At 36.0% G+C, this 25,731-nt stretch overlaps 2 protein-coding genes across 4 annotated transcripts in view; both read left to right on the top strand.

Moving 5' to 3' along the window:
* Positions 1-2,107: 2,107 nt before the first annotated feature.
* Positions 2,108-11,157, top strand: naif1 (nuclear apoptosis inducing factor 1). The gene is made up of 3 exons (XM_067393464.1): positions 2,108-2,728; positions 6,185-6,232; positions 10,232-11,157. The coding sequence occupies exons 1-3, from the start codon at positions 2,131-2,133 to the stop codon at positions 10,702-10,704; spliced, it is 1,119 nt and encodes a 372-aa protein (XP_067249565.1). The 5' UTR covers positions 2,108-2,130; the 3' UTR covers positions 10,705-11,157.
* Positions 11,158-13,358: 2,201 nt separating this feature from the next.
* The window catches only part of eeig1a (estrogen-induced osteoclastogenesis regulator 1a), a 33,466-nt gene continuing 21,093 nt past the window's right edge, over positions 13,359-25,731 (top strand). For 2 of the 3 annotated variants that reach the window (XM_067394314.1, XM_067394316.1), the window contains exons 1-2: positions 13,359-13,464; positions 13,727-13,990. In XM_067394314.1, coding sequence (XP_067250415.1) covers positions 13,845-13,990 — 146 coding nt within the window. In that variant the 5' untranslated portion in view covers positions 13,359-13,464; positions 13,727-13,844. Of the gene's footprint in view, positions 13,579-13,726; positions 13,991-25,731 lie in introns of all 3 variants that reach the window. The other variant, XM_067394315.1, reaches the window with a different exon arrangement.

The raw sequence follows: 25,731 nt of genomic DNA on the forward strand, positions 1-25,731 counted from the left end.
CAATTTAATAAATGTTTATTGTTTATTATTCATTATCTTATTAATAAATGCTAATTTCCAGCATATTTTGGGTTCATTTTAAGCAAGCAATACAGTAATTTTTATACAACAGCTGAGTTAAATAAAAACTACCCAGCAGGTTGGGCAAACATTTAACCTAACTACTGGGTTAAAACAACCCAAATGCTGGGTTTCTCCATTTTCAACCCAACTTGGGTTGTTTTTAACCCAGCATTGTTTAGAGTGTAAGAAAATTTGGCCAATATATTAAAACCGATAAATAATGGATTTTTTCCTTCAGTTGAGACACTTCAGATGCAAACTGTCTGCCATGATGGTTATGAATTGCTTGAAATATGATTAAAATCACTTCAAAAAGGAAAATACAGTAACGTACAACATGTACAGCACAAATATGTCATATAAGCTACATAATATTATAATGAGAACATTATAATTCTGTGCTGAGACTTTTGTTTTTGTAATCAGACTCTCAAAAATTATATGAAAAATCTTGAATATATCGGTTATCGGCTTAAATATAAAGAATTATCAGTATTGGACAAAATTTTCATATCAGTGCATCCCTAATAATTACACTGAAAAAAAAACTGATGTAGGGTTTAATGTAAAACTCTGAATTTGCTAAATTAAACAAAAAATCACAAGTAACATATTGAATTAATGATCAAATTTTAAAGTAGAAAGACTGAAATAGTATTTTCTTGTCACACATACTCCAATAATCCTGGGTTTTATTCACAGCTTTCGCTTTTTTATTTTTACTGATTTTTAAAGTGTATTTTTACGTTTAAAAAAAAAAACCATAAAAAAAAAGAACGAGATCAATGCATTTCCACTGCTGTCTTAAAGAGATGATGATAGATTTGCTCTATTCCAGGAGCTTCATTTGCATGCATGACCTCAATTTTGCTCCAAAAAGTCTGCGAACAAGGGCCAACTTCTTAGAAATCGTCAAATGAAAACAATAAAGCATTAAATTACTGCAGGTTTAACTTCCAGTCAGAAAGCGAGGGCAACTGCTTGAGGATATAGTACAATGTAAATAGTTTGGTGGTTGATTCATTTTGAATCCCAAACAGATGCTAGTTTTGATAGTAAACAATACAGAAATGAGTGGATCACTTCAGAAAGCATCCTTATGTACATCCAATCTTTAACAGCAGAACATCATGTTGGTGTGTTCACTACTGTGTGTTTGCTCTTATAAGGCCGCACTTCTTATTTCATTTCAATAGGTGACTTTATTCGAAGAATTCAGTTTTCTGAATCTGAATTCTCAGAACGGTCATGCTTGATCTGTTTCAGTCCACTGCTATTATTTCTGTAGCCAATGTCAAAGACATAGCCCGTTTTTATGTGATTCATTAACTTCAAAGCTCTGGTATGGACCTGTTCTGTAAAAATTGCTTTATAAGTTTGAACACTTTCTCAATAACTGCTTAGAAATGCCACAGGTCAAATCTTTATAGATGGACATATTCACACAAGTATGACAATACTGGGAACATCCTGTCATGTTCTTAAAACTATTTTTAGACTTTGTTTTGCCAACAGTCTGAGAGAAACTTGTTTCAGTGTGATATGAGGGCTGTTTATTATGTGACACTTTTGGTTTCCTGGCCTCCCATCCTATACAAATACAGTCCAGAAACTTCTGTTCATTGGTGCGATGAAAACAAGCCTCAAAATTCACTTATATGGATGTAATGGATGGATTGTTATTTTTGCACTTTATAAGTAGTAAGAAAGCAAACCAACATGTAAATATGAAACTGCTTGTTTGTTTATTCAGTATTAAAGAAAGTAGGATAAATTAGCATAATAATAAGCTAGCCATGTCCCTACACCCTGTTTTACAATGTTTATATTGATAAATATCACAACACACTACGGATTCTCACATTTTACGTTTTATTCTTCAATTTTATAACGAGAAATTACTCAAAAAGTACATATATTTGTTATTAAAGAGCTCCCTCATCTGGCTGACGATAAATCTAGCCGCGCAAACGTAAGGTGTGATTGATCACAGCTTCCACCAATGAAAAGAAAGATCGTCACCGTCGCTGGCGAATCTAAACCAATGGGAATCGCAAGAAGCGACGAATGGGGCGGGACTTCAGCCATTTGCGGCCGCCAACGTTGTTGTTGGAGGAGAAGTCGATTCAAGAAGCCATTACGCTGCGCAATTGTGTCAGGACAAAAAACTTACTATTTTTACGTATTCTACGCAATTTTATAAAACCCCTGCGTCCAATTAAAAACGTAATGGCATCTCAGGCCAAAAAGAGAAAAACTAATTTCTCCGAAAGGGAGGTGGAGATCATCGTGGAGGAGATGGAGAAACAAAAACACATTTTGGTCAATCACTTTAACGCGGGCGTCACGCACATCGCTAAGAACTGCGCGTGGATGGAGATTCTGAAGCGCGTGAACGCCGTCAGCACCTGTCTGCGCGAGCTCGCCGAGGTCAAGAAGAAATGGTCCGATCTCAAGACGGAGGTGCGGCGCAAAGTGGCCCAGGCGCGCGCAGCCATGGAGGGAACGGGCGACTGCACCACCGTGCCCGTGATCCTGACCTCCATGCAGCAGCGCATCTGCAATCTGCTGGGAGAAGCGACCATCATCAGCCTGCCTGCGGCGGAAGCAGGCGCGGAGATTGCGGTGCCCATCAGCTCCGCAGCCACAGTCACGTTAACGCAAAGTAAGACACTAGCGTTACCGCTGCGTAACTTTAAATGCGTAGAATCTAAAAGAGCCCGACTTAACACTTTACTTCCGTTATTTTCACCTGGTAAAAACACTTTACGCCATGAACTACAGGAAAAAATAGATTTTAACTATAGATTTCATAATACTTCCCACTTGAACAATCACAAAATTCTTTTTTTTTTTTTCTTCTGAAATGTTGTTTTAATATGCAAAAGAGATATTATCTTTGTGCGGTCTTCATTTGGGGTCTTTGGGGTCTCCAGAGACACCAGGCAACAAAATGTAATTTTGTAACAAAATACTTGTTTTTTTAAACAAATGTAATTTTACTCTGTTTATTAATGTTTTCACTCCACATTTGTGCAGTTTTTGGAGGATTTATCATATTTTTTTTTAATTTATATAAATAAATTAAAACAATTAAATAGTTTTTTTATACAAAAACCGCTTTTTATGTAAAATTCACTTTATAAAAGACCCATATTTCTATTTCTAATTTCATTCATGGGGATAACATGGATAATTTGACATGGTTTAGTTTAAGATTTTTGCCCATCTTTTGGAAAATGCAGTTTTAAAAGTGAAAAAAAAAACACATCACTTTATCCAGTAGATGGCAGCAGAGCTCCACTATGTGCTGTTTGACTGACTGAAAGACATCTTTTCACAAGTTTTTTTTTTCAGTTGGATTCATATCTAAATATTCTGAAATCACAATTATAACAATAAAGGCTACTTTTTGTCAAAGTTTATTATTTTTTGTAATGAAATATCAGTTTTTCTATACTGTTACATTATGATGAGACTCCACTTAGAAACTGGACAAAATTCATCCTCAAAATCAACATTTTTGGGGAAAAAAATGCTTAACTTTGTCAAAAAGTAATTTTTATTGTCATAATTGTGATTTTCATTTTATTTAGATATAAATCCAACTGAAAATACTTGTGAAAAGATGTCTTTCAGTCAGTCAAATAACACATAGCATATAGTGGAGCTCTGCAGCCACCTACTGGTAAAAGTGATTTATTATTTTTTTTTTTTTACTTTTAAAACAGCATTTTCCAAAAGATGGGCAAAAATCTTACACTAAACCATGTTATCCCCATGAATGAAAGTTAGAAATGTGGGTCTTTTATAAAGTGAATTTTACATAAAAAGCTGTTTTTTTATATATATAAAAAAAAATATTTATATAAATTTAAAAGATAAGACAAATCCTCCAAAAACTGCACAAATATGTAAACAGATACATTAATAAACAGAGTAAAATTACATTTGTTTTTTAAAAAACAATTAATTTGTTACAAAATTACATTTTGTTGCCTGGTGTCTGTGGAGACTTTTTTTTTTACACTAACATAAAAACAATATATCACTCCAATTTTTTATTTTATTTGTAGTTCTAGAAAGTGTTAACAACTGTAACAACAAAAGTTTCATGTCATTTGGACAAAGAGAACATTTTTTAAAATTTGAGCAAACATCGTTTGGTGTCTAAAAAGACCCCAAACACCCTATAAGGGTTAAATATGCACTCATTTGCAGTGTTGGGTGTAATTAAATACTGTCATTTAATTACTTTTCCCTTGAAAACGTAAAGTAAGGCATTAGGGGAGAGTGGGGTAAGATGAACCAGTGGGTAAGTTGACCCACCCCCCTGTATCTTGGCAACCGTACCATTTTATTGTCATGTGACCATATATTTTAAAACCACTCATCATTTCTTTCAGACTGTGAAAAGGAGAAGCACATGTGAGGAGTGGAAGTGCTTGTTACTTTAAAAACTGTTTTTGGCTTGTAAAAGTAAAATTTTAACATTTTAGATGTTTCTTCAAAGCAAATTTGTCCAGGTCTAAAAATATTTATGATGCATATTGGTGATTTAGCGACGTATAAAACAATGCAAGTCATTTAGCTAAATATTATTCTGAATTGGTAAGAAAGCTAGCTTTTCCTAAATTGGCAGCTGTGGGGCAAAGTGAGCCAAATGCTGTGGGGTAAATTGAGCCAACGTTTTAACTTACCCCACCATAAGGCAATGAATTTAAGTTAAATCTGTAATATAAACTGGTGTCATTTCAATGTAATATTACGCGACTGGTTAAGTTTATATTTATTTTCGAGTGTATAAGTACACCAAATCCTTCTCTGATATGAACCAGAGGATGTTTAATCATATATATCTTTCCACCTGTCGACCATGTTAGGCCATTAGAGACTACATGGCAGAAAAACTACCATGTCAAGAACCTTTTGACTAAAATTTTTTAGTTTCAGTGACATTTATTCATTCTTATTTAGCTTTAATTTAAATTTACTCAACAAACTCTCTGTTTAGTCTGTTTATGGGAAAGTTACAAGTTTGATGTTCAACATATTGTTTCAGAAATGCAAACATACTGAAATTTCAACTTCATTTGGTTGGTTTTTTGTTGTTTAATTTAGCTTTAAAAATAAATGTTAAATGCATTTACAAAAAATATTTGTAAAAAGAAATCTGATTATTAAATTAGTTTTTAAAATAAGTACATTATCTTTAAAATTTCCCATGGGTTTGATTCAGATTCAGTTAGATGGTCAGTTTACACCCACCTACTGACTCGGCTCAACTTACCCCTAAACTGGGGTAAATTGAGCCAGAGGAACACTTTTTTTTTTTTTTTTAAGAAGCTATATTTTTAGAACCCTTTGTCATAGATGCATTCTGATAATTTAAAATGATAGGAAACATCCTGAAATTACTTTAAATACTTCCATTGTACTTCTGCCTCATTTTCCCTTATCTTGAGGACCAAAGTGTGACCAAAAAGTGGCTAATATTTCTTTAATTTTATTAGTTACTTCTGATGTAATTGCATTAAATACTGTATAGACTATAGAACAATAATATACAAATTTAACATTAATGTTTTTCAAAATGTATGTTTTTAATGTAACCTCCATTTAAATGCTTAAATCCGTAATTAATGAATGATAATCTATGGAAATTTATCCAACACTGCTAATTTGCATAATTAATCTGAGCATTCCTATTTCATTTTGTTGACATATTTGAATTAAAGGTTTCTCTTTTTACCACTTCATAAATCAGAAAATTTGTCAACAGCCGGAAAAAAAGGAATACAATTTTATATAAATCAGGCAAAATATAGTAGTCAACATTTGAAGTGGATCAAAACTTTATCAAAGTTGTCCTAAAACCTTCTTCTTAGGACAACTTAGTTTTTAGGACAAATTTGAATAACTTTTTTGATCCACTTCAAATGTTGACTATATAAATGAAAAAAACTCTCTGTAAAAACCTTCAGAATATAGATTCTGATGAAAGATTTCTGAGGAAAAAATAACATATTTTGAGAAAACGACCATTTTATAATTTAAATTTTGAGTTTACACTTTTACAAATGCATTTCGATGCCGTATAAATGTGATTGTCTCTTCACAGGTATTCAACCAGCGGCTGCAGCAGCATGTGAGATCAAAACTCTTGAAGGTATGGTTTTACTTTTACACATAATTTTCTGTTTTTAAAATATTAAAGTCGAAATTAAATGGAAGTTGTGATAGACATAATTATATGTAAGTGAAACGGTTACTGGAACAAGAACAAATGTAAGGTGGCGCTTGAGTTTGTCCGTGGGGATTTGATTAGATGGTTCTGGTTTGCTATAGAGTGCAACAGTCAGGTTCCAAAAGTAAAAACTCCATGCATTTTATCCACATTTTTAATGATCACTTATAAACCTTTTACTACAACCTTACTGTGAACTACAAGATTGTTAATTGATGGTATTTGCTTCTGTTGAAGCCATCAGCCTGCATTATTTCAGCTTATTTTTTAAATAATCATGTTTAGCAGTGGAATTCCTGGTGAAAAACTACATTACCCATGATGCTGTACAGAAAATTACTCCAATCAGTGAGTCAAAAAAGCAACATGCTCCAAAATAGCTCTTTAGCTCCATCCTCTCCCATGAAGCACTGCGAATGACATAATCGAGTGATTCTTGCGGAAGCTCAAATGTGATTCGTAACACGAGAATGAACCTCATTGGTTCTTGCGGAAGCTCAAACGTGATGCGTAACGCGAGAATGAACCTCATTGGTTCTTGAGGAAGCTCAAACGTGATGCGTAACACAAGAATGAACCTCATTGGTTCTTGCGGAAGCTCAAATGTGATGCGTAACACGAGAATGAACCTCATTAGTTCTTGCGGAAGCTCAAACGTGATGCGTAACACGAGAATGAACCTCATTGGTTCTTGAGGAAGCTCAAACGTGATGCGTAACACGAGAATGAACCTCATTGGTTCTTGAGGAAGCTCAAACGTGATGCGTAACGCGAGAATGAACCTCATTGGTTCTTGCGGAAGCTCAAATGTGATGCGTAACACGAGAATGAACCTCATTGGTTCTTGCGGAAGCTCAAACGTGATGCGTAACGCGAGAATGAACCTCATTGGTTCTTGCGGAAGCTCAAATGTGATGCGTAACACGAGAATGAACCTCATTGGTTCTTGAGGAAGCTCAAACGTGATGCGTAACGCGAGAATGAACCTCACTGGTTCTTGAGGAAGCTCAAACGTGATGCGTAACACGAGAATGAACCTCATTGGTTCTTGAGGAAGCTCAAACGTGATGCGTAACGCGAGAATGAACCTCACTGGTTCTTGAGGAAGCTGAAACGTGATGCGTAACACGAGAATGAACCTCATTGGTTCTTGCGGAAGCTCAAACGTGATGCGTAACACGAGAATGAACCTCATTGGTTCTTGAGGAAGCTGAAACGTGATGCGTAACACGAGAATGAACCTCATTGGTTCTTGAGGAAGCTGAAACGTGATGCGTAACGCGAGAATGAACCTCATTGGTTCTTGAGGAAGCTCAAACGTGATGCTTAACACAAGAATGAACCTCATTGGTTCTTGCGGAAGCTCAAAGGTGATGCGTAACGCGAGAATGAACCTCAATGGTTCTTGCGGAAGCTCAAATGTGATGCGTAACGCGAGAATGAACCTCATTGGTTCTTGAGGAAGCTCAAACGTGATGCGTAACACAAGAATGAACCTCATTGGTTCTTGAGGAAGCTCAAACGTGATGCGTAACACAAGAATGAACCTCATTGGTTCTTGCGGAAGCTCAAAGGTGATGCCTAACGCAAGAATGAACCTCATTGGTTCTTGAGGAAGCTCAAACGTGATGCGTAACACGAGAATGAACCTCATTGGTTCTTGCGGAAGCTCAAAGGTGATGCCTAACGCGAGAATGAACCTCATTGGTTCTTGAGGAAGCTCAAACGTGATGCGTAACGCGAGAATGAACCTCATTGGTTCTTGCGGAAGCTCAAATGTGATGCGTAACACGAGAATGAACCTCATTGGTTCTTGAGGAAGCTCAAAGGTGATGCGTAACACAAGAATGAACCTCATTGGTTCTTGGGGAAGCTCAAACGTGATGCGTAACACGAGAATGAACCTCATTGGTTCTTGAGGAAGCTCAAACGTGATGCGTAACACGAGAATGAACCTCATTGGTTCTTGAGGAAGCTCAAACGTGATGCGTAACGCGAGAATGAACCTCATTGGTTCTTGCGGAAGCTCAAATGTGATGCGTAACACGAGAATGAACCTCATTGGTTCTTGCGGAAGCTCAAACGTGATGCGTAACGCGAGAATGAACCTCATTGGTTCTTGCGGAAGCTCAAATGTGATGCGTAACACGAGAATGAACCTCATTGGTTCTTGAGGAAGCTCAAACGTGATGCGTAACGCGAGAATGAACCTCATTGGTTCTTGAGGAAGCTCAAACGTGATGCGTAACACGAGAATGAACCTCATTGGTTCTTGAGGAAGCTGAAACGTGATGCGTAACACGAGAATGAACCTCATTGGTTCTTGCGGAAGCTCAAACGTGATGCGTAACGCGAGAATGAACCTCATTGGTTCTTGAGGAAGCTCAAACGTGATGCTTAACACAAGAATGAACCTCATTGGTTCTTGCGGAAGCTCAAAGGTGATGCGTAACGCGAGAATGAACCTCATTGGTTCTTGCGGAAGCTCAAATGTGATGCGTAACGCGAGAATGAACCTCATTGGTTCTTGAGGAAGCTCAAACGTGATGCGTAACACGAGAATGAACCTCATTGGTTCTTGCGGAAGCTCAAAGGTGATGCCTAACGCGAGAATGAACCTCATTGGTTCTTGAGGAAGCTCAAACGTGATGCGTAACACAAGAATGAACCTCATTGGTTCTTGCGGAAGCTCAAAGGTGATGCGTAACACAAGAATGAACCTCATTGGTTCTTGGGGAAGCTCAAACGTGATGCGTAACACGAGAATGAACCTCATTGGTTCTTGCGGAAGCTCAAATGTGATGCGTAACACGAGAATGAACCTCATTGGTTCTTGCGGAAGCTCAAATGTGATGCGTAACACGAGAATGAACCTCATTGGTTCTTGCGGAAGCTCAAACGTGATGCGTAACACAAGAATGAACCTCATTGGTTCTTGAGGAAGCTCAAACGTGATGCGTAACGCGAGAATGAACCTCATTGGTTCTTGAGGAAGCTCAAACGTGATGCGTAACACGAGAATGAACCTCATTGGTTCTTGAGGAAGCTCAAACGTGATGCGTAACACGAGAATGAACCTCATTGGTTCTTGAGGAAGCTCAAACGTGATGCGTAACGCGAGAATGAACCTCATTGGTTCTTGAGGAAGCTCAAACGTGATGCGTAACGCGAGAATGAACCTCATTGGTTCTTGAGGAAGCTCAAACGTGATGCGTAACGCGAGAATGAACCTCATTGGTTCTTGAGGAAGCTCAAACGTGATGCGTAACACAAGAATGAACCTCATTGGTTCTTGAGGAAGCTCAAACGTGATGCGTAACACAAGAATGAACCTCATTGGTTCTTGCGGAAGCTCAAAGGTGATGCGTAACGCGAGAATGAACCTCATTGGTTCTTGAGGAAGCTCAAACGTGATGCGTAACACGAGAATGAACCTCATTGGTTCTTGCGGAAGCTCAAACGTGATGCGTAACACGAGAATGAACCTCATTGGTTCTTGAGGAAGCTCAAACGTGATGCGTAACGCGAGAATGAACCTCATTGGCTCTTGTTGAAGCTCAAACGTGATGCGTAACACGAGAATGAACCTCATTGGTTCTTGCGGAAGCTCAAACGTGATGCGTAACGCGAGAATGAACCTCATTGGTTCTTGAGGAAGCTCAAACGTGCTACGTAACGCGAGAATGAACCTCATTGGCTCTTGTTGAAGCTCAAACGTGATGCGTAACATGAGAATGAACCTCATTGGTTCTTGTGGAAGCTCAAACGTGCTGCTTTTTATGAACTTTTTGAAGCGTCAAAGTGGTAGCTGTCAATGAAATCTCTCAGATTTCATTAACAATATCTTCATTTGTGTTCCGAAGATGAATGAAAATTTGGGTGAACTATCCCTTTAAGATGTGTGATATTATGCCCCTGCAGCTGAGACGACGTACCACACACTGGAGGAGGGCATGGTGGAGTATTGCACCACCGAGACGCCCGTGACCGTCACTGCAGAGGCGCCGGTGGAGATGCTGGCAGCGCAGGCCGAATGTTCCGCCAAACCTCAGGAACTGAAGAGCCGCATCGCACTCAACTCAGCCAGACTGCTCCAGGAGCACCGCGTCACCAACCTGCACGTGCGCGAGATCGCCCAGCACCTGGAGAACCAGAACGACCTGCTCCAGATGATCCGGCGCTCGCAGGAGGCCCAGGCCTGCGCTCAAGAGAGACAAGCCCAGGCTCTGGAAGGCACGCAGGCCGCTCTGCTGGCTCTCATTCAGATGTTCAGACCGGCTCTGAAGGACCTGAGAAAGTTTCTGCAGAACGCTAACAGCCTGAACACGGCGACCGCCACAGAAACTGGAGAAGGAGTGGAAAACATGTCGGCGAAGCCTGAAGACAGACAGTAGAGCAGAACGTGTGACAGGTCTGGTCTAGAATAGACTGTAAATTATTGTACAGCACGGTGCCTCAAAGAGTTTGTGCTTGTATGTGTGAATGTTTCAGGGATAAAGTGAAATGAGGACTTTTACTAGCGTTTTAAAGAAGTGGCCAAAATCTAAATATCCAAAATGTACGTTTTACTTTAAAAAGAGCCTTTTTTTTTAAATTTAGTTTGAAGTGAAACATCTTTTCAGTTTAACTTCAACTGTGGGTTTTATTTTTACATTTGGTTCCTTAAAAAACAAATAGATGGCAATGAATTTGACATGATTTTCTACATTTTGTTTATTTAATTGATCCTAAAATGAACAAAAGCATTGCATGCAGTGAATGCAAACTCTAAAACACAAATCAGAGATGTACAGAAAGCACACTTTCTCCTATTTATGTACTGATGGCTCCTTTTACAGGTGAGGCCTTGGAAGACTTTGTGGAGGATTTTGTTTCTTTAGTTTTTGACAATAACATTTTTATTTATGTATGTTAAATAAAGAAACTCTCCACACATGTATGAGTCTATATTTGTGTTTTATTGATGCTAAAGCCTCCTTATTTCCCTGTGATCGAAAGTCCAGATCTCCGACAGGCTTTACTATCAATATATCCATGTACAGTCCAAGGCGTCACGTTATTGCTTGACAAAACACAAGTATTTTTTTAAGGTATTTGTATTTTACTCAAATATTAATGAAACTGAATAACTATTTTTACTTAGTTATGCTGTTGTATATTTTTAATCTCAGTCTCTTGGTCCATTTATTTTTTTAAAAGTTTTTTTTTTTTTTACTTTGCGGTAGGACTACATATCTACAATTATGTTTTTATTTTGATTATATGTTGTTAATTTTACTTTGAATCAATCCCTACTACACTCAATATAATATAATTTCCTTTTTTGGGGGGTTGTTTTGCTACGGTTTTTGAGTTGCAGCTTTCATCTAGTTTACTTTACTGCCACTAGAGGGAGACAAAGTGCGCTATATTTCATGAAGAAATTAGCTTTTTTCTTCAGTTCTTCTTGGTGGAAGGGGGAAAAATCTTTGTGTGTTTGTGTATATATACACACTGCCCTCCAAAAGTTTGGAAACGCCCTAGAAAAGTGGGGTTTTGGACAATATTGGCATGAATCCTTTTTAATTTGTGGTAATTTTGCACTGATAAGGGACAACACAAACTACGAAAACATATTTTATTACATAAACAGTTTATACATAGAAAAAAACTTCCAAAAATATCCACCGTTAGCAGCTCACTGACCTAAACTAAATGGTTCATTGTATTCTAAACTTAATTGGCAATCAATTGTTGAAGCTATTAAGGTGTGCTGACCCCAAAATCTGTTACAAACCTGGGCCAAGTTTAAACCAGTAACCAGCATCACAGCTGGCAAAGGGACGTGTCTGACTTTGATATGTATATATTGCCATTATTATGTAATCAAAATGAAAATTGTTATTGCTGGTCTTCAATGATAATGTCAAGTTACTGTAATGTATTTGCACCAAAAAATAAGGATTTATGCTAATATCGTCCAAAACCACACTTTGCCATGGGTGTTTCCAAACTTTTGGAGGGCACATATATATATATATATATATATATGGCATACAAAATAAAAGTTTGAGTTTGCATAATATATGTGAGTACTGTGTGTAATTAATATATATATATTATATATATATATAAATACACACAAATTACTGTATATATTTAAGAGAAATATGTTATGTACAATATATATATATAAATTATATAAAAATATACATAAATACATATACTTGTAAATATTTCTCAAATATATACATAAATGATTGTATTTATATATACATAGTAATTACACAGTACACCCGCATATATTATGCAAACTGAAACTTTTATTTTGTATGCTATTATTTATATATATATATATATATATATATATATATATATATATATATACATATATAAATTGGGAATGAAAATATGCTATCTATTGATATATATAAATCACTGCTGTAAAATCGATTAATTGCGATTAATCGCATCTAACAAAAGTTTCATATATATATATAGAGAGAGAGAGAGAGTGTCTGCATATATATATATATATATATACATTGTGAATGTAAATATGCTATCTATTGATATAATAATCAATATAAATCAGTGCTGTAAAATCGATTAATTGCGATTAATCACATCTAACATAAAAGTTTCTTATATATATATATATATATATATATATATATATATATATATATATATATATATATATATATATATATTAGTGTCTGCATTTATAGACTCGCATATACATAATTATAATAAAATGTATACTCACATATAATATAAACACAATATATATAATGGCGATATATATGGGCGATTATATTACGATTAAACTGATATGTGCCTATATTGAAAAGAAAAAAAAAAAAAAAAAAATATATATATATATATATATATATATATATATATATATATATATATATATATATATATATATATATATATATATATGTTTTTTTAAATAGCCTGAAAGAGACTGTGTGTTTGTTTGTGTGTGTGTGTGTGTGTGTGTGTGTGTGTGTGAGAGTGTGTGTGAGAGAGAGAGAGAGAGAGAGAGAGCGAGAGATGAAGGGCGGTGCTTCCTAATCCCTGTAGAAAAGCTAAACACGCAGTGATCCGGGGGACAGAATCACATCCAAACACCGGAGGCACGGAGGACGGACAGAAACACTAAAGACGTGAGTTCACGCGATCCGCGCTAACGTTTGTAACGTCTGAAAGGTTGACCGTTTCTTCGCGCGCCGCCGCGGCACGTGCACGAGAGAAAATCTGAGGCGTTAGTTTATTCGCGGGTGTGTGAACTAAACAAACCTGACAAGATCAACGTTTTTTTCTAAGTGATAATGAATCATGTTCTTTAAATACAAGTTTATTGATCTCTTAATATGTTAGTGTTCATCTGTTCTCATGTTTGTTGTGATTTGTGTTTTTTCCCCACAGATGATCAATGAAAACATGATCCCACAGAGAGAGTTTCCACTGCCAGATTAAACCGCTTTACAGCGTTCAGCTCCACCGTTGAATTTCTGTCGAGTCAAATAATTCAGAGCTCGAGTTCATGGCGTTTCTAGTCAAGAAGAAGAAGTTTAAGTTTCAGACTCATGTCACTCTGGAGGAGCTGACAGCAGTGCCGTTTGTCAATGGGGTTTTGTTCTGTAAGATCAGGCTGCTGGATGGAGGAGACTTCACTGCGGCATCATCCAGGTAAAACACTTAAGGATCTTCATTTGTTTATTTTTGTAGTTCTGGATCTACAAACAATAGCCTATTGATGGGATGGTGTCAGATGATAATACCATATTCATGGCCTATTTAAAAGATTACAAATGAACTACAACTACAGAAAGTCCTGTAAAGTACCAGTGAACTACCATAGGGGGTTTCTTTCTTTAATGTAAATACTATGGTGCATTAATTTCAGTACCATGGTATATATAAAGTACTGTGATATTGCCATCTAATAGATTATATTGCTACTTGTTGCTCTAAGTACTACAATCTTAAAACGAAAGGTTCTTCCTCATGCATTGTTTAGTATTATTTATATTTTATTCATATTTTGAATTAGGTTTTGTTCTTTATATTTTCTGTTTATTTTAATTGTAATTAAAGTTTTGTTGTGTTTTTTTAATTTCATTAGTTTTTAAAGAAAAATGTCTATAGTTTTTTTTATAAAATTTTGTTTCAGTTTTTGTTATTTTAGCACATCAAGTTAAAATAATTGAAAATGAGAATTTACTTTATTAACTAGCTTAAATAAAATTTAAAGTTTAAGTTTTTATTCATTTTGTTTATTTTATATCATGTAATGACATTTTTTATGGTATAAAAAAGACTTATTTTTATTGTCAAGAAGCATTTTTTTGACTGTAAGATTCTTGATTTGCTATATGATTCAATGAGATTAAAACATTCTTTGTTACAATTTAGAGTCTTCCTAACATTGGTTATAAAGTAACAATTCTAAAGTGTTGTGGGTGGTTGCCAGAGCGTTGCTAAGATGCTTTTTTGCTGATAGGTTATAAAGTAACAATTCTAAAGTGGTTCCCAGGGCGTTGCTAAGATGCTTTTTTGCTGATGGGTTCTAAAGAAACAATTCTAAAGTGTTGTGGATGGTTGCCAGGGCATTGATAAGATGCTTTTTTGTTGATGGGTTCAAAAGTAAACGTTCTAAAGCATTGTGGGTGGTTGCTAGGGTGTTGCTAAGATGTTTTTTTGCTGACGGATTCTAAAGTAACAATTCTAAAGCGTTTTGGGTGGTTGCCAGGACGTTGCTAAGATGCTTTTTTTCCTGATGGGTTCTAAAGTAACAATTCTGAAGTGTTGTGGGTGGTTGCTAGGGCGTTGCTAAGGTGCTTTTTTTGCATGTTGCTGTGTGGTTGATCGGGTATTTAGGAAAGTTGCAGTGCTTCTTTGATGCTTTCTGCATTATTTGAGGAATCATTTATGTCTGTCGAGGACTGATACTAATTAAAGGGCATTGTTCAGATCCCTAACCCTTGACATAAACATAATAGTGATGCTTACCTTTTTTACCAGCTCTACTGATCTGTTTCTCAGTTCAAGACCATCAGCTCGGTTTCTACTGTACTGATCTGCTTGTATGAGACGGTTGCATGAGGATGTCGATCATGGCATGTGATCAGAGGGAAGTGAAGACAGACGCACATGTACAAGATCACTTCCAGATGCAGTGTCTGTTGAATTCTTGTAGTGTGATACTACTGTCTATATTTTCCACTTCATCCTTTTTTAGTGTCATCACCAGCTCAGTAATGGTGATCTTGATCATGCATTTTATTGTTTTCCTTTGTTTACTCGTGACTCAAACACTGTAGACTCTCACATTACAGAAACACTGAGTTTAGGTGTCCTATAAATGGACTAGTAAAGAATGGTTGTAAAGTCAGTCTTAATCTATGCATAATAAAATCTTTATTTGAGTGTGATGATTCACAGGTGGTCAGAAAGCTAGGCTGTTGTTTTTCAGGCTGTCCGGTGTCTTTTCTCCTCTTTGCTCATCACACTCAGAATAACAGGAAAGGCTCACTATCAGTATCACTATCACTATCCTTTGCTATCCGTTTCACCCGTTTCACTTAAAGTGGGCCTCACAACAGCCGCTTGCGCTCGAAAAAGAGCATGCAGCATGTAGCACACACACACCAGGGGCAGAAATTAATGGGTGCTTGGGGCAAAAATGCCACCACAGTTAATAAAAATGCTTCCAGAAACCAAGAAACGGTGCAAAAAAAAGTCTGTATAAGTTCTTGTTTTTAATAGTAATAATCAATATCACAAGAGCAAAAGTGCTGTTTTTCCAGAATATCAGCACGTTTAAAAATGTGATATTGATTTTATACAACAATTCAATAAACAATAAGATAATAGGCAATTAGGTGACTTACATTTTAGACACAATATTGTCTGTTTTGCCAATAAAAATAGTTCCAAACAGTAGAGCCATTGCGCTTCTCATAGCAACACTGTTTCAGTTTCATTACTGCATGAATCAGTGTGTTTGAACGAATCGTTCTAATGAATGACTCAACTCACTCAGTCACTTCTGAATCAGCCATTTTGAATGAATCCTTTGAGTGAATGATTCAGGGACTAACTCATTAAAGGGGCGGTTGTTTATGATTTCACTTTTAACTTTTGCATAAACAACATCTGCAAAGTTACAGCACTCAAAGTTCAATGCAAAGGGAGATATATTTTTTTTTACAGAATTCTCTGTTTAAGGACTACAACAAACCCCAAAATTTACATAAACCCGATTGTCAATTCAACACTGGATTTGCACAAAAGATGAACATGACGGCACATGCTAGTGGATGAGTTGAATCAACTCCACAGCAACTACATCAATTTATCCACTAACCATTCAGAAACGTCCAGTTTCATTCTAAAAGTTGTAACTTCTTCCTGAGTCTCTCCATCAGTGTCGACTCCGGTTTGAACACCGTTACTGACAATCCTCATTTTGGCTGCGTGAGATTCTCCAGCTTTGTTGTTGTTGAGCTGTTAAAGCTCCGCCCTCTTCTGGAAAGGGGGCCAGGAGCAGCAGCTCATTTGCATTTAAAGGGACAAAAAACAGCTTGTTTTTGCTCACACCCAAATAGGGGCAAATTTGACAAGCTATAATAAATGATCTGTGGGGTATTTTGAGCTGAAACTTCACAGACACAATCCAGGGATACCAGAGACGTATATTACATCTTGTGAAAGGGGCATTATAGGTCACCTTTAAATGAAGCATAAACTTTGCCTTTAGTGTTTGTCCATCTGTGACATGAATGAAACACAACTGAGATCTCCATTAAGCCTATTGAGGTATGAATCAGCAACCTCCGAGCAATGCAATTGTTTTGCATGGGATATTCAGCAAGAAAAAGCACTGATTTTATTTCAAAAGTTACATTTTGATGAAAGGACAAACGTTTTGCACTGAGCAGTAAATCATTTGCATTAAGACCAGGAACATGCTTTAAAGTAGTTTTGATTTCATGTTGACTCGACTGAATTTGGCTGAATTGTGGTTGTGGTCTGGCACTGGCTCTCTCATAAACTGACCCAAGCACTCATTTATTTCTTGTCCTTTTAACATTCTCATTCATGTCTCTCACATTCTCCTGTCTCTCTCTCTCTCTCTCTCTCTCTCTCACACACACACACACCTCTCACAGCACATAAAACTGCTTTTGTTTTCAGTTGAATCCTGGGTTGGTTGGCAGGAGGAAGTCAAATGGCAGTGCGTGGAGACAGTAGACGGACAGAGACGTCAGTGAACATGAGTGAGAGGAAGTTTAGATGAGAATGTATTTTGTCTTGCTCACTTTCAGCCGGTTTAGTTTAGCATCCAGCTGTTTGCAGGACTTGAGTTTGTTGATATCCAAACAGAAACATCAGACAGGGAAAGTTGCTTGATGTTTTGCAGGAAGTTTGTTGCTAAATGGGGTGTTTGGATTCACACGGTTTCAGACAGACGACAGGAAAATTAGACAGGAAGCAGGAAGAATGAGGCCATCAGCTTTTTTCTGCATCAGGACAATAAATTAGATGCATTTCCCAATGATATATCTAAATTAATTTATATTGTAATTTAATATTTTATATTTTTCATCTATCTATCTATCTATCTATCTATCTATCTATCTATCTATCTATCTATCTATCTATCTATATATATATATATATATATATATATATATATTTATTGTGTACTTTTATTTTTATGTATTTATTTTTATGTATTTATTTTTAACTTTGACTCTAAGTACATGCTGACTAGAAGAAATAATATATATGTAAAATAATAGTAAATAGTACCAAAATAGCTACTAACAATACAGGTGCTGGTCATATAATTAGAATATCATCAAAAAGCTGATTTATTTCACTAATTCCATTCAAAAAGTGAAACTTGTATATTATATTCATTCATTACGCACAGACTGATATATTTCAAATGTTTATTTCTTTTAATTTTGATGATTATAAATGACAACTAAGGAAAATCCCAAATTCAGTATCTCAGAAAATTAGAATATTGTGAAAAGGTTCAATATTGAAGACACCTGGTGCCACACTCTTATCAGCTAATTAACTCAAAACACCAGCAAAGGCCTTTAAATGGTCTCTCAGTCTAGTTCTGTAGGCTACACAATCATGGGGAAGACTGCTGACTTGACAGTTGTCCAAAAGACGACCATTGACACCTTGCACAAGGAGGGCAAGAGACAAAAGATCATTGCAAAAGAGACTGGCTGTTCACAGAGCTCTGTGTCCAAGCTCATTAATAGAGAGGCGAAGGGAAGGAAAAGATGTGGTAGAAAAAAAGTGTACAAGCAATAGGGATAACCGCACCCTGTAGAGGATTGTGAAACAAAACCCATTCAAAAATGTGAGCGAGATTCACAAAGAGTGGATTGCAGCTGGAGTCAATGCTTCAAGAACCACTACGCACAGACGTATGCAAGACATGGGTTTCAGCTGTCGCATGACAACAACAGACAGCGTCAGAAGCGTCTTGCCTGGGCTAAAGACAAAAAGGACTGGACTGCTGCTGAGTGGTCCAAAGTTATGTTCTGTGCTGAAAGTAAATTTTGCATTTCCTTTGGAAATCAGGGTCCCAGAGTCTGGAGGAAGAGAGGAGAGGCACACAATCCACGTTGCTTGAGGTCCAGTGTAAAGTTTCCACAGTCAGTGATGGTTTGAGGTGCCATGTCATCTGCTGGTGTTGGTCCACTGTGTTTTCTGAGGTCCAAGGTCAACGCAGCCGTATACCAGGAATTTTTAGAGCACTTCATGCTTCCTGCTGCTGACCAACTTTATGGAGATGCAGATTTCATTTTCCAACAGGACTTGGCACCTGCACACAATGCCAAAGCTACCAGTACCTGGTTTAAGGACCATGGTATCCCTGTTCTTAATTGGCCATTAAACTCGCCTGACCTTAACCCCATAGAAAATCTATGGGGTATTGTGAAGAGGAAGATGCGATATGCCAGACCCAACAATGCAGAAGAGCTGAAGGCCACTATCAGAGCAACCTGGGCTCTCATAACACCTGAGCAGTGCCACAGACTGAACGACTCCATGCCACGCCGCATTGCTGCAGTAATTCAGGCAAAAGGAGCCCCAACTAAGTATTGAGTGCTGTACATGCTCATACTTTTCATGTTCATACTTTTCAGTTGGCCATGATTTCTAAAAATCCTTTCTTTGTATTGGTCTTAAGTAATATTCTAATTTTCTGAGATAGTGAATTTGGGATTTTCCTTAGTTGGCAGTTATAATCATCAAAATTAAAAGAAATAAACATTTGAAATGTATCAGTCTGTGTGTAATGAATGAATATAATATACAAGTTTCACTTTTTGAATGGAATTAGTGAAATAAATCAACTTTTTGATAATATTCATATTATATAACCAGCACTTGTAATCAAGACATGCTTTTCTATACTTTTTTTCACAAAGTGAGCACAATGAAGAATTGTAGTTAGTCATTTTCATTTATTTGCACCAATATAACAAGTCATAGCCATAAACAGCATTCTGTACCTGCATATATTGCTACTAAAACATTTTAATAAATGGAAAGCAATGCCTCGCAGGCACTTCTGTAAACATTTTTGGAGAAAATCATTGCATTCTGAATTAATTTATTGAAACTGACAGTTTGAATTGATTCATGAACTCTTAAGACATAAGATAAAAAAAATAGTGTCTGACCTACTTTTAAATGGCTGTAACTTTTGTCAAAATACCTACCAGACACATAAATGCAGATTGTTATACATAGAAATGTAGTATTTTCTATGAATAGTATGGCTCTCATAGGAATGTTGGGTGGGCCGAATCATCGCCTGTCTCAGCCGTTATCCAGCCTCATAATTAGGAGGGTTTGGCCTGCAGTTAAGTTAAAAGCCTCATACGCCTGCATGAGCGCTGGGACAGTATGGCTTTAGAAGGTTTACTAATTTCATACATTGACCAACAGATGATATTTATAGCAGATATGCAGTTATGTAACCATCTGCCAAAAGCCTCTTCATTTGTATTTACTGTAATTCATACTTTTCATGCTGTAACTGTCCTGCCACACGCCTCATGCTTGATTCATGATTCACAAGGAGAATTCACTCAAAATCATATCCGAGAATGTGGCTGAACATGTTGCTTGAATGCGTTTTTAATTTGTGCATTTCTTTTCAGAGTTTCAGAGTATGGATTTTTTTCTAAAATGCTGCATAACAATCTGGGCTGCGTTTCTCAAAAGCATTGTGAGCTAAATTGATCGTCGAGATCATTGGTGGAAATGATTCTACGATCCACTCAGGCTCATGATGCTTTTGGGAAACGCAGTCCTTTCGTTTTAAGGCAGGTCTGCTGTGCCGCCCTTTATGAAAGGTTAACCATAAAAAGCACAAATCACTGGGTGTATGATACCGGCCCTGAAGCCACATGTGCAATATTCCTCTAATTTGTGAAACCTGCATGTTTTACCCAGCATGCTCTGAGTTTGTAAGTCCTGACAGGCTGTAGTTCTGTTTAATCAGGCAGCCGCTGCTGTTACAAGTTCTCATGATTACAGCGCTTCAAAGATGAACGCTTCTGCCACATGCATCGATGAATAATGCAGATATTTCTATTTAAATTAGATTGTTTTAGCTCTAATGCAAAAAATAAACAAACAATAACTGTTGTCAGCAATTTAAATGCAAAAATCTTGTTCAATGCATTTTTGTCAAGGCAATTACAGACATCTCGTTCAGAAATGTTAACTTTTTTTCGTCGTTTAATTTTATTTATGATTTTAAATGACTCTTAAAGGAATGGTTCACCCCAAAATGTAAATTCTGTGCTTTTTTTCTATAGCGCTTTATACAATACAGATTGTTTCAAAGCAGCTTTGCAGTGATAAACAGGAAAAAAATGATTCAATGATGCAAAAAGTGCTCAATTCTGCTGTAAAACCGCTCTAAAAAGACATTAGTAATTGTTCATCTAAAATCAGTTCAGTGTTTCTTCAGATTGGTTCAATAACTGCATAAACCTGATAAATTATGAACTGAGTTCAATTCATCCATAAAGCATTTCTGGAAAAAACAGCGATGTCATCAGTCATCAGTTCTCATCCAATAGTGTAAGTGCATTCATTCAAGTCAGTAATATTGTTAAATATTAAGTTTCCCCAACTAAGCAAGCCAAAAGCGACAGTGGCAAAGAACCCAAACTCCATCCGTGACAGAAATAGAGAAAGAAAAACCTTGCGAGAAATCTCTCCTCTGGCCAGATGAACCAACATGATGCAATGAACAGATGATGCAGTGCATTACAAAAAAACCCTTCAATATTAAATTGTTCAGACTCTGTTCATCTAGATCAGTGGTTCCCAAACTTTTTAGCTTCGAGTACCCCCTGAAGGGATTACCATCCTTCTGCGTACCTCCTCTCTTCCACTTCGACTGCAGTCACACCTTTACCATTAAGGGACAATATTTGCCCCCTAAATTGATTTTCCAGTGCAAATTTTTACTTTTATGAATGACTTTATAAAATAAATAATGTTTAAAATAAAAAATGTTCAATAGAGAAATATGCAATGATGGTAAATCTAAGTAGGCTAAAACTTTTAAATATTAAACTAAAACCGCCACTAGGTGGCAGTGAGTCACTGTTTTTATGAGTGAGTCATTGAATCATTCATTCAGTAACGAAGCAAGTGGCTGTGAATGAATCATTGAATAATTCACTCGCACAATTCGTTCAAAGCTGCAGAATTGTTCGCGAAACATGTGTGTTGTAGTTCTGCTGTGGTTTTCGTTAGAACTATTATTTCATTGCAAAATGGAGTAAATACTGACAGTACTGTGTTTAAAATTTACGTTTTTTGACCTGTTGTATAATAATGTCACGTTTGCAGTCATGTGGATATTTGGGAACAATTGCATTCTTGCTCATCATTAAATACAAGAACTCACACAAAGTATGTTTTTGTATCGAAATTAATCCATTATCTGTGTCTATATTTGTTCTTCATGCGAGTAAGTGCTAAATCCCCACTTTTACAAAGGTGCATTGAGAACGACAGTAATTTAGCGCGATTTAAGGCAGCAGATTCGGCACGCAATCTATCATATGCATGCTGCTTGTGTGGATACAGTCATTTTTGACTGCAAATGATGAGGTAATCTGATTAAATGTACTGGATTTACAGCATTTTGGCAGTTAGAAATGCATGCTCGGTTTTAATTTAAGGTAGATTTAAATGAACTACTCAGCATTTTGTTCGCGTACCCCATTTTGGGAACCACTGATCTAGTTTAAACAACAATATTGTGAATCTAACATGCATTTTTATGTAGGTTCAAAGTAATAGTTCCAGGTCTATTAGTTAAGTAATAAATTTAAACTATTTGCAATAATATATTTTTAAAATATATTCTCTCTTATTTGTTTGTCAAAAATGCAACACATTTCTTGTCTCGTTGCATTCAGTTATGAATTACATTAATCATATCACAATAATAAAATAATAGCATGTTTTCAAAAACTCAAAACTGCAAAATTTCATAAAAATGTTGAGTAGTTTGCATCACTTGGACAAGACTTGATTTGTGGATCTGTGTAAGCAGCAGATCTGGAAACTGTTGACCGTTCGCAGCTGTATCTTCCTGGATCATACGTCTTACATGACATGTTTTCAATGTTTCCATCCACTTATTTTTATGCAATTTTTCAGTTATTGCATAAAAAAACCCTGGATGGAAACGACAAGATGCACATAATTTCTACAAATGTGCATAAATTTGTGCACTCAACTGAAACGGATGTTTTTATCTGATAAGAATAAACTACGATGGAAACTCATTCACTGGATAAATTCATCAATGCGCAGCTAATAACTAATAATAATGTTTTTTTGCCTTTAACAGAGGATGTGATTGGATAACTGGATTAACCAGCGGATCAAGCGCATCCTTTTATGCAATATTCCAAATATGCACATAAGTCTGGATGAAATTATGCACATAAGTCTTGCTATTATTGATGTAAAGTATGCATCATACATGCACATATGCAACATTTCTCTCTTCTTGCCTGTCCTCAATACAGTATCTACACAGAGAGGACATTGTCAGGACTTCAGTCTGTCTAGTCTTTTTATCTCTGCTGTTTACCAGCAACATCAGAGAAGTGGCCAACATCACAAAACAACAGGGATAAGACGCTTCAGATAGGATTCGGCCCCTTGGGAGCGAGAGAAATCCCTTGTTGCAATTAAATTTGAACATTGAACCTCACAAACATAATCTGCTTTGCGTTCTGCACATGTGCATGATGTTTGAAGGCCGTAAACAAGCACGACATGGACTTATCGTGATTGAAAGCAGATATTTTGCTTGCTCTTGTAATGAGAGTCTTTAAGCAGCTGGCCTGTTCAGAGGGTCAGTCGTTGCCCTTTACGACTCGTTCTTGTAGCTCTGAACTGTAAACGTCTTTGTGCAGCTCGCGTTATGTAATCGCACATTTGGATTTATCGTTCGTGTTTCCGAAGGCTCACTCCCCGATGTTCGATAGATATAAATACACAACAAGGGCTCTTTGGAAACAGCCTTGGAGTTTCTCTCCGTCCAGTTTTGCGGTTATGCAACTGGGTTTGTAAATCATGCGAAGTCAGCCGCCTGATCAGAGTTGTGCTGCGACCTTTTGACCTCTGCTTTTTAAAAGTCGCATGTGATCTTCATTGATTGACACAGATAGAGTTCAGAATGGTCAGTTAGTCACGTGTGAGGGTGATTGATTTAATTCAATATATTGATTTAATACCACATAGTTTTAACCTCAGTGACTGTGCATGGATAGTTTTATGCATATTTTATTTTTTTAATCTCCAGTTTCAATCTGATTGACTTTTCGCAGTTTCTTGGGGCCGATTTGTGCAGGTTCATATCAGTACGCTGGGAAACTTGCCATTGTACTTTTTTTTTTTTTTTTTTTAAGATGCTGTCTCCTTTTTAAGTGGGCAGTTTATGAGCAGAATAAACTGGATTAATATATTACATTTCTAACAATCTGTATTTATGCATCAAGTAGGTATTTTGATCAAATTTATAGCCATAAACTGGACTAAATGTGGACTAAATTTTATGCTGATAGTCAAAAGTCTCTACATAATGGACTACATAATTATGTATTATGACTTGAAAATGAAAAAAAAAAAATAATAATTTTTCCTGGACTTTTGGGTCAAATTCCACATTGCAGAAATGGTGGCAGTTAAATTGCATGAATTTTTTTTTTTTATATATATATTTTGTAATTCATATTTTTTTTATTATATAATAATTTTTATTTGCAAGAAGGAATGTAATTGTTTGTACAGACAAAACTTTTTACAATTTTAATCTCTCCAGAACCAACCACCCAGAACAAGTTACTTAATAATTAAAAATAAAGAAATAGAGAAATAACAGAATAATATAAAATATTAATTATTGTTAAAAATAAATAACAAATACATATAATAAATAAAATATGAATATTATTATGAATAAAGAAATGGATAAATAAAATAATAATATAAAATTATAATATTTATTTTAAATAAATAACTTGCATATAATAAAACATATTATGAATAAAGAAATAGATAAAAACAAATAAGAATATGAAATAATAATAATAATTATTTTAAATAAAGAAATATATAAATAAAAACAAGTGTATAAAATAATAATTATAAAACATTGTAATACATAAATTATGCAATATAATAAAAATATAGGAGTATTGCTATGACTAATACTAAAGAAATAGATCAATAAAAACAAGAATATAAAAAAATTAAATAAATGTTATACATATAAAAACATGGATCTTATGAATAATAATAATAAAGAAAAAGATAAAAAATCTAAAATAGTAATGATAATGTTTATGATAATGATAATGAAAGTGTAAATAAATGATGTACATATAATTAATATATATGCATATTATGAATACAAAAAACGAATAATTATTGAAAAAACAACAACAAATGAATAGATAAATCTGTAGTTACATTCAGTAATCAGCATGGTCACTCCTTACACATTTACAAGAATAAAGTAAATAAGTGAGGATTTGTATAGAAAAGGATGCATATTCTTTTTGAATGATAGTTTTTGTCTGAGCATCACTGCTGGTTGAATCTCATTTCTCCATCTGTAGTGCAGAGGAGACACTTAAGCTCCAGCATGTGTTAGTGTTTGAGCGCTTTGGATCCTGATGGGTTTGATGTGAACCTTATTAAATCAACTTCCTCTCCAGAATATGATTTGGCCCCTGTGCTGTTGCGGGGGCCTGGGGCCGGTCATCTGAACACAGCTGGTCCTCCTCATCCGATCCGGAGGCGAGCGGGTTCAAGTTGGCAGAGAGGGAGAAGGAACA

This window comes from Chanodichthys erythropterus, chromosome 9 (assembly GCF_024489055.1).
Source record: "Chanodichthys erythropterus isolate Z2021 chromosome 9, ASM2448905v1, whole genome shotgun sequence".
NCBI classification, from domain to species: Eukaryota; Metazoa; Chordata; class Actinopteri; order Cypriniformes; family Xenocyprididae; genus Chanodichthys; species Chanodichthys erythropterus.

Excerpts from the sequence above, each read along its gene's own strand:
- naif1 (XM_067393464.1), top strand. The coding sequence starts at position 2,131 with ATGGGGCGGGACTTCAGCCATTTGCGGCCGCCAACGTTGTTGTTGGAG. Across the intron at positions 2,729-6,184 it reads CACAGTCACGTTAACGCAAA|GTATTCAACCAGCGGCTGCA; the intron begins GTAAGACACTAG and ends GTCTCTTCACAG. Across the intron at positions 6,233-10,231 it reads TGAGATCAAAACTCTTGAAG|CTGAGACGACGTACCACACA; the intron begins GTATGGTTTTAC and ends ATGCCCCTGCAG.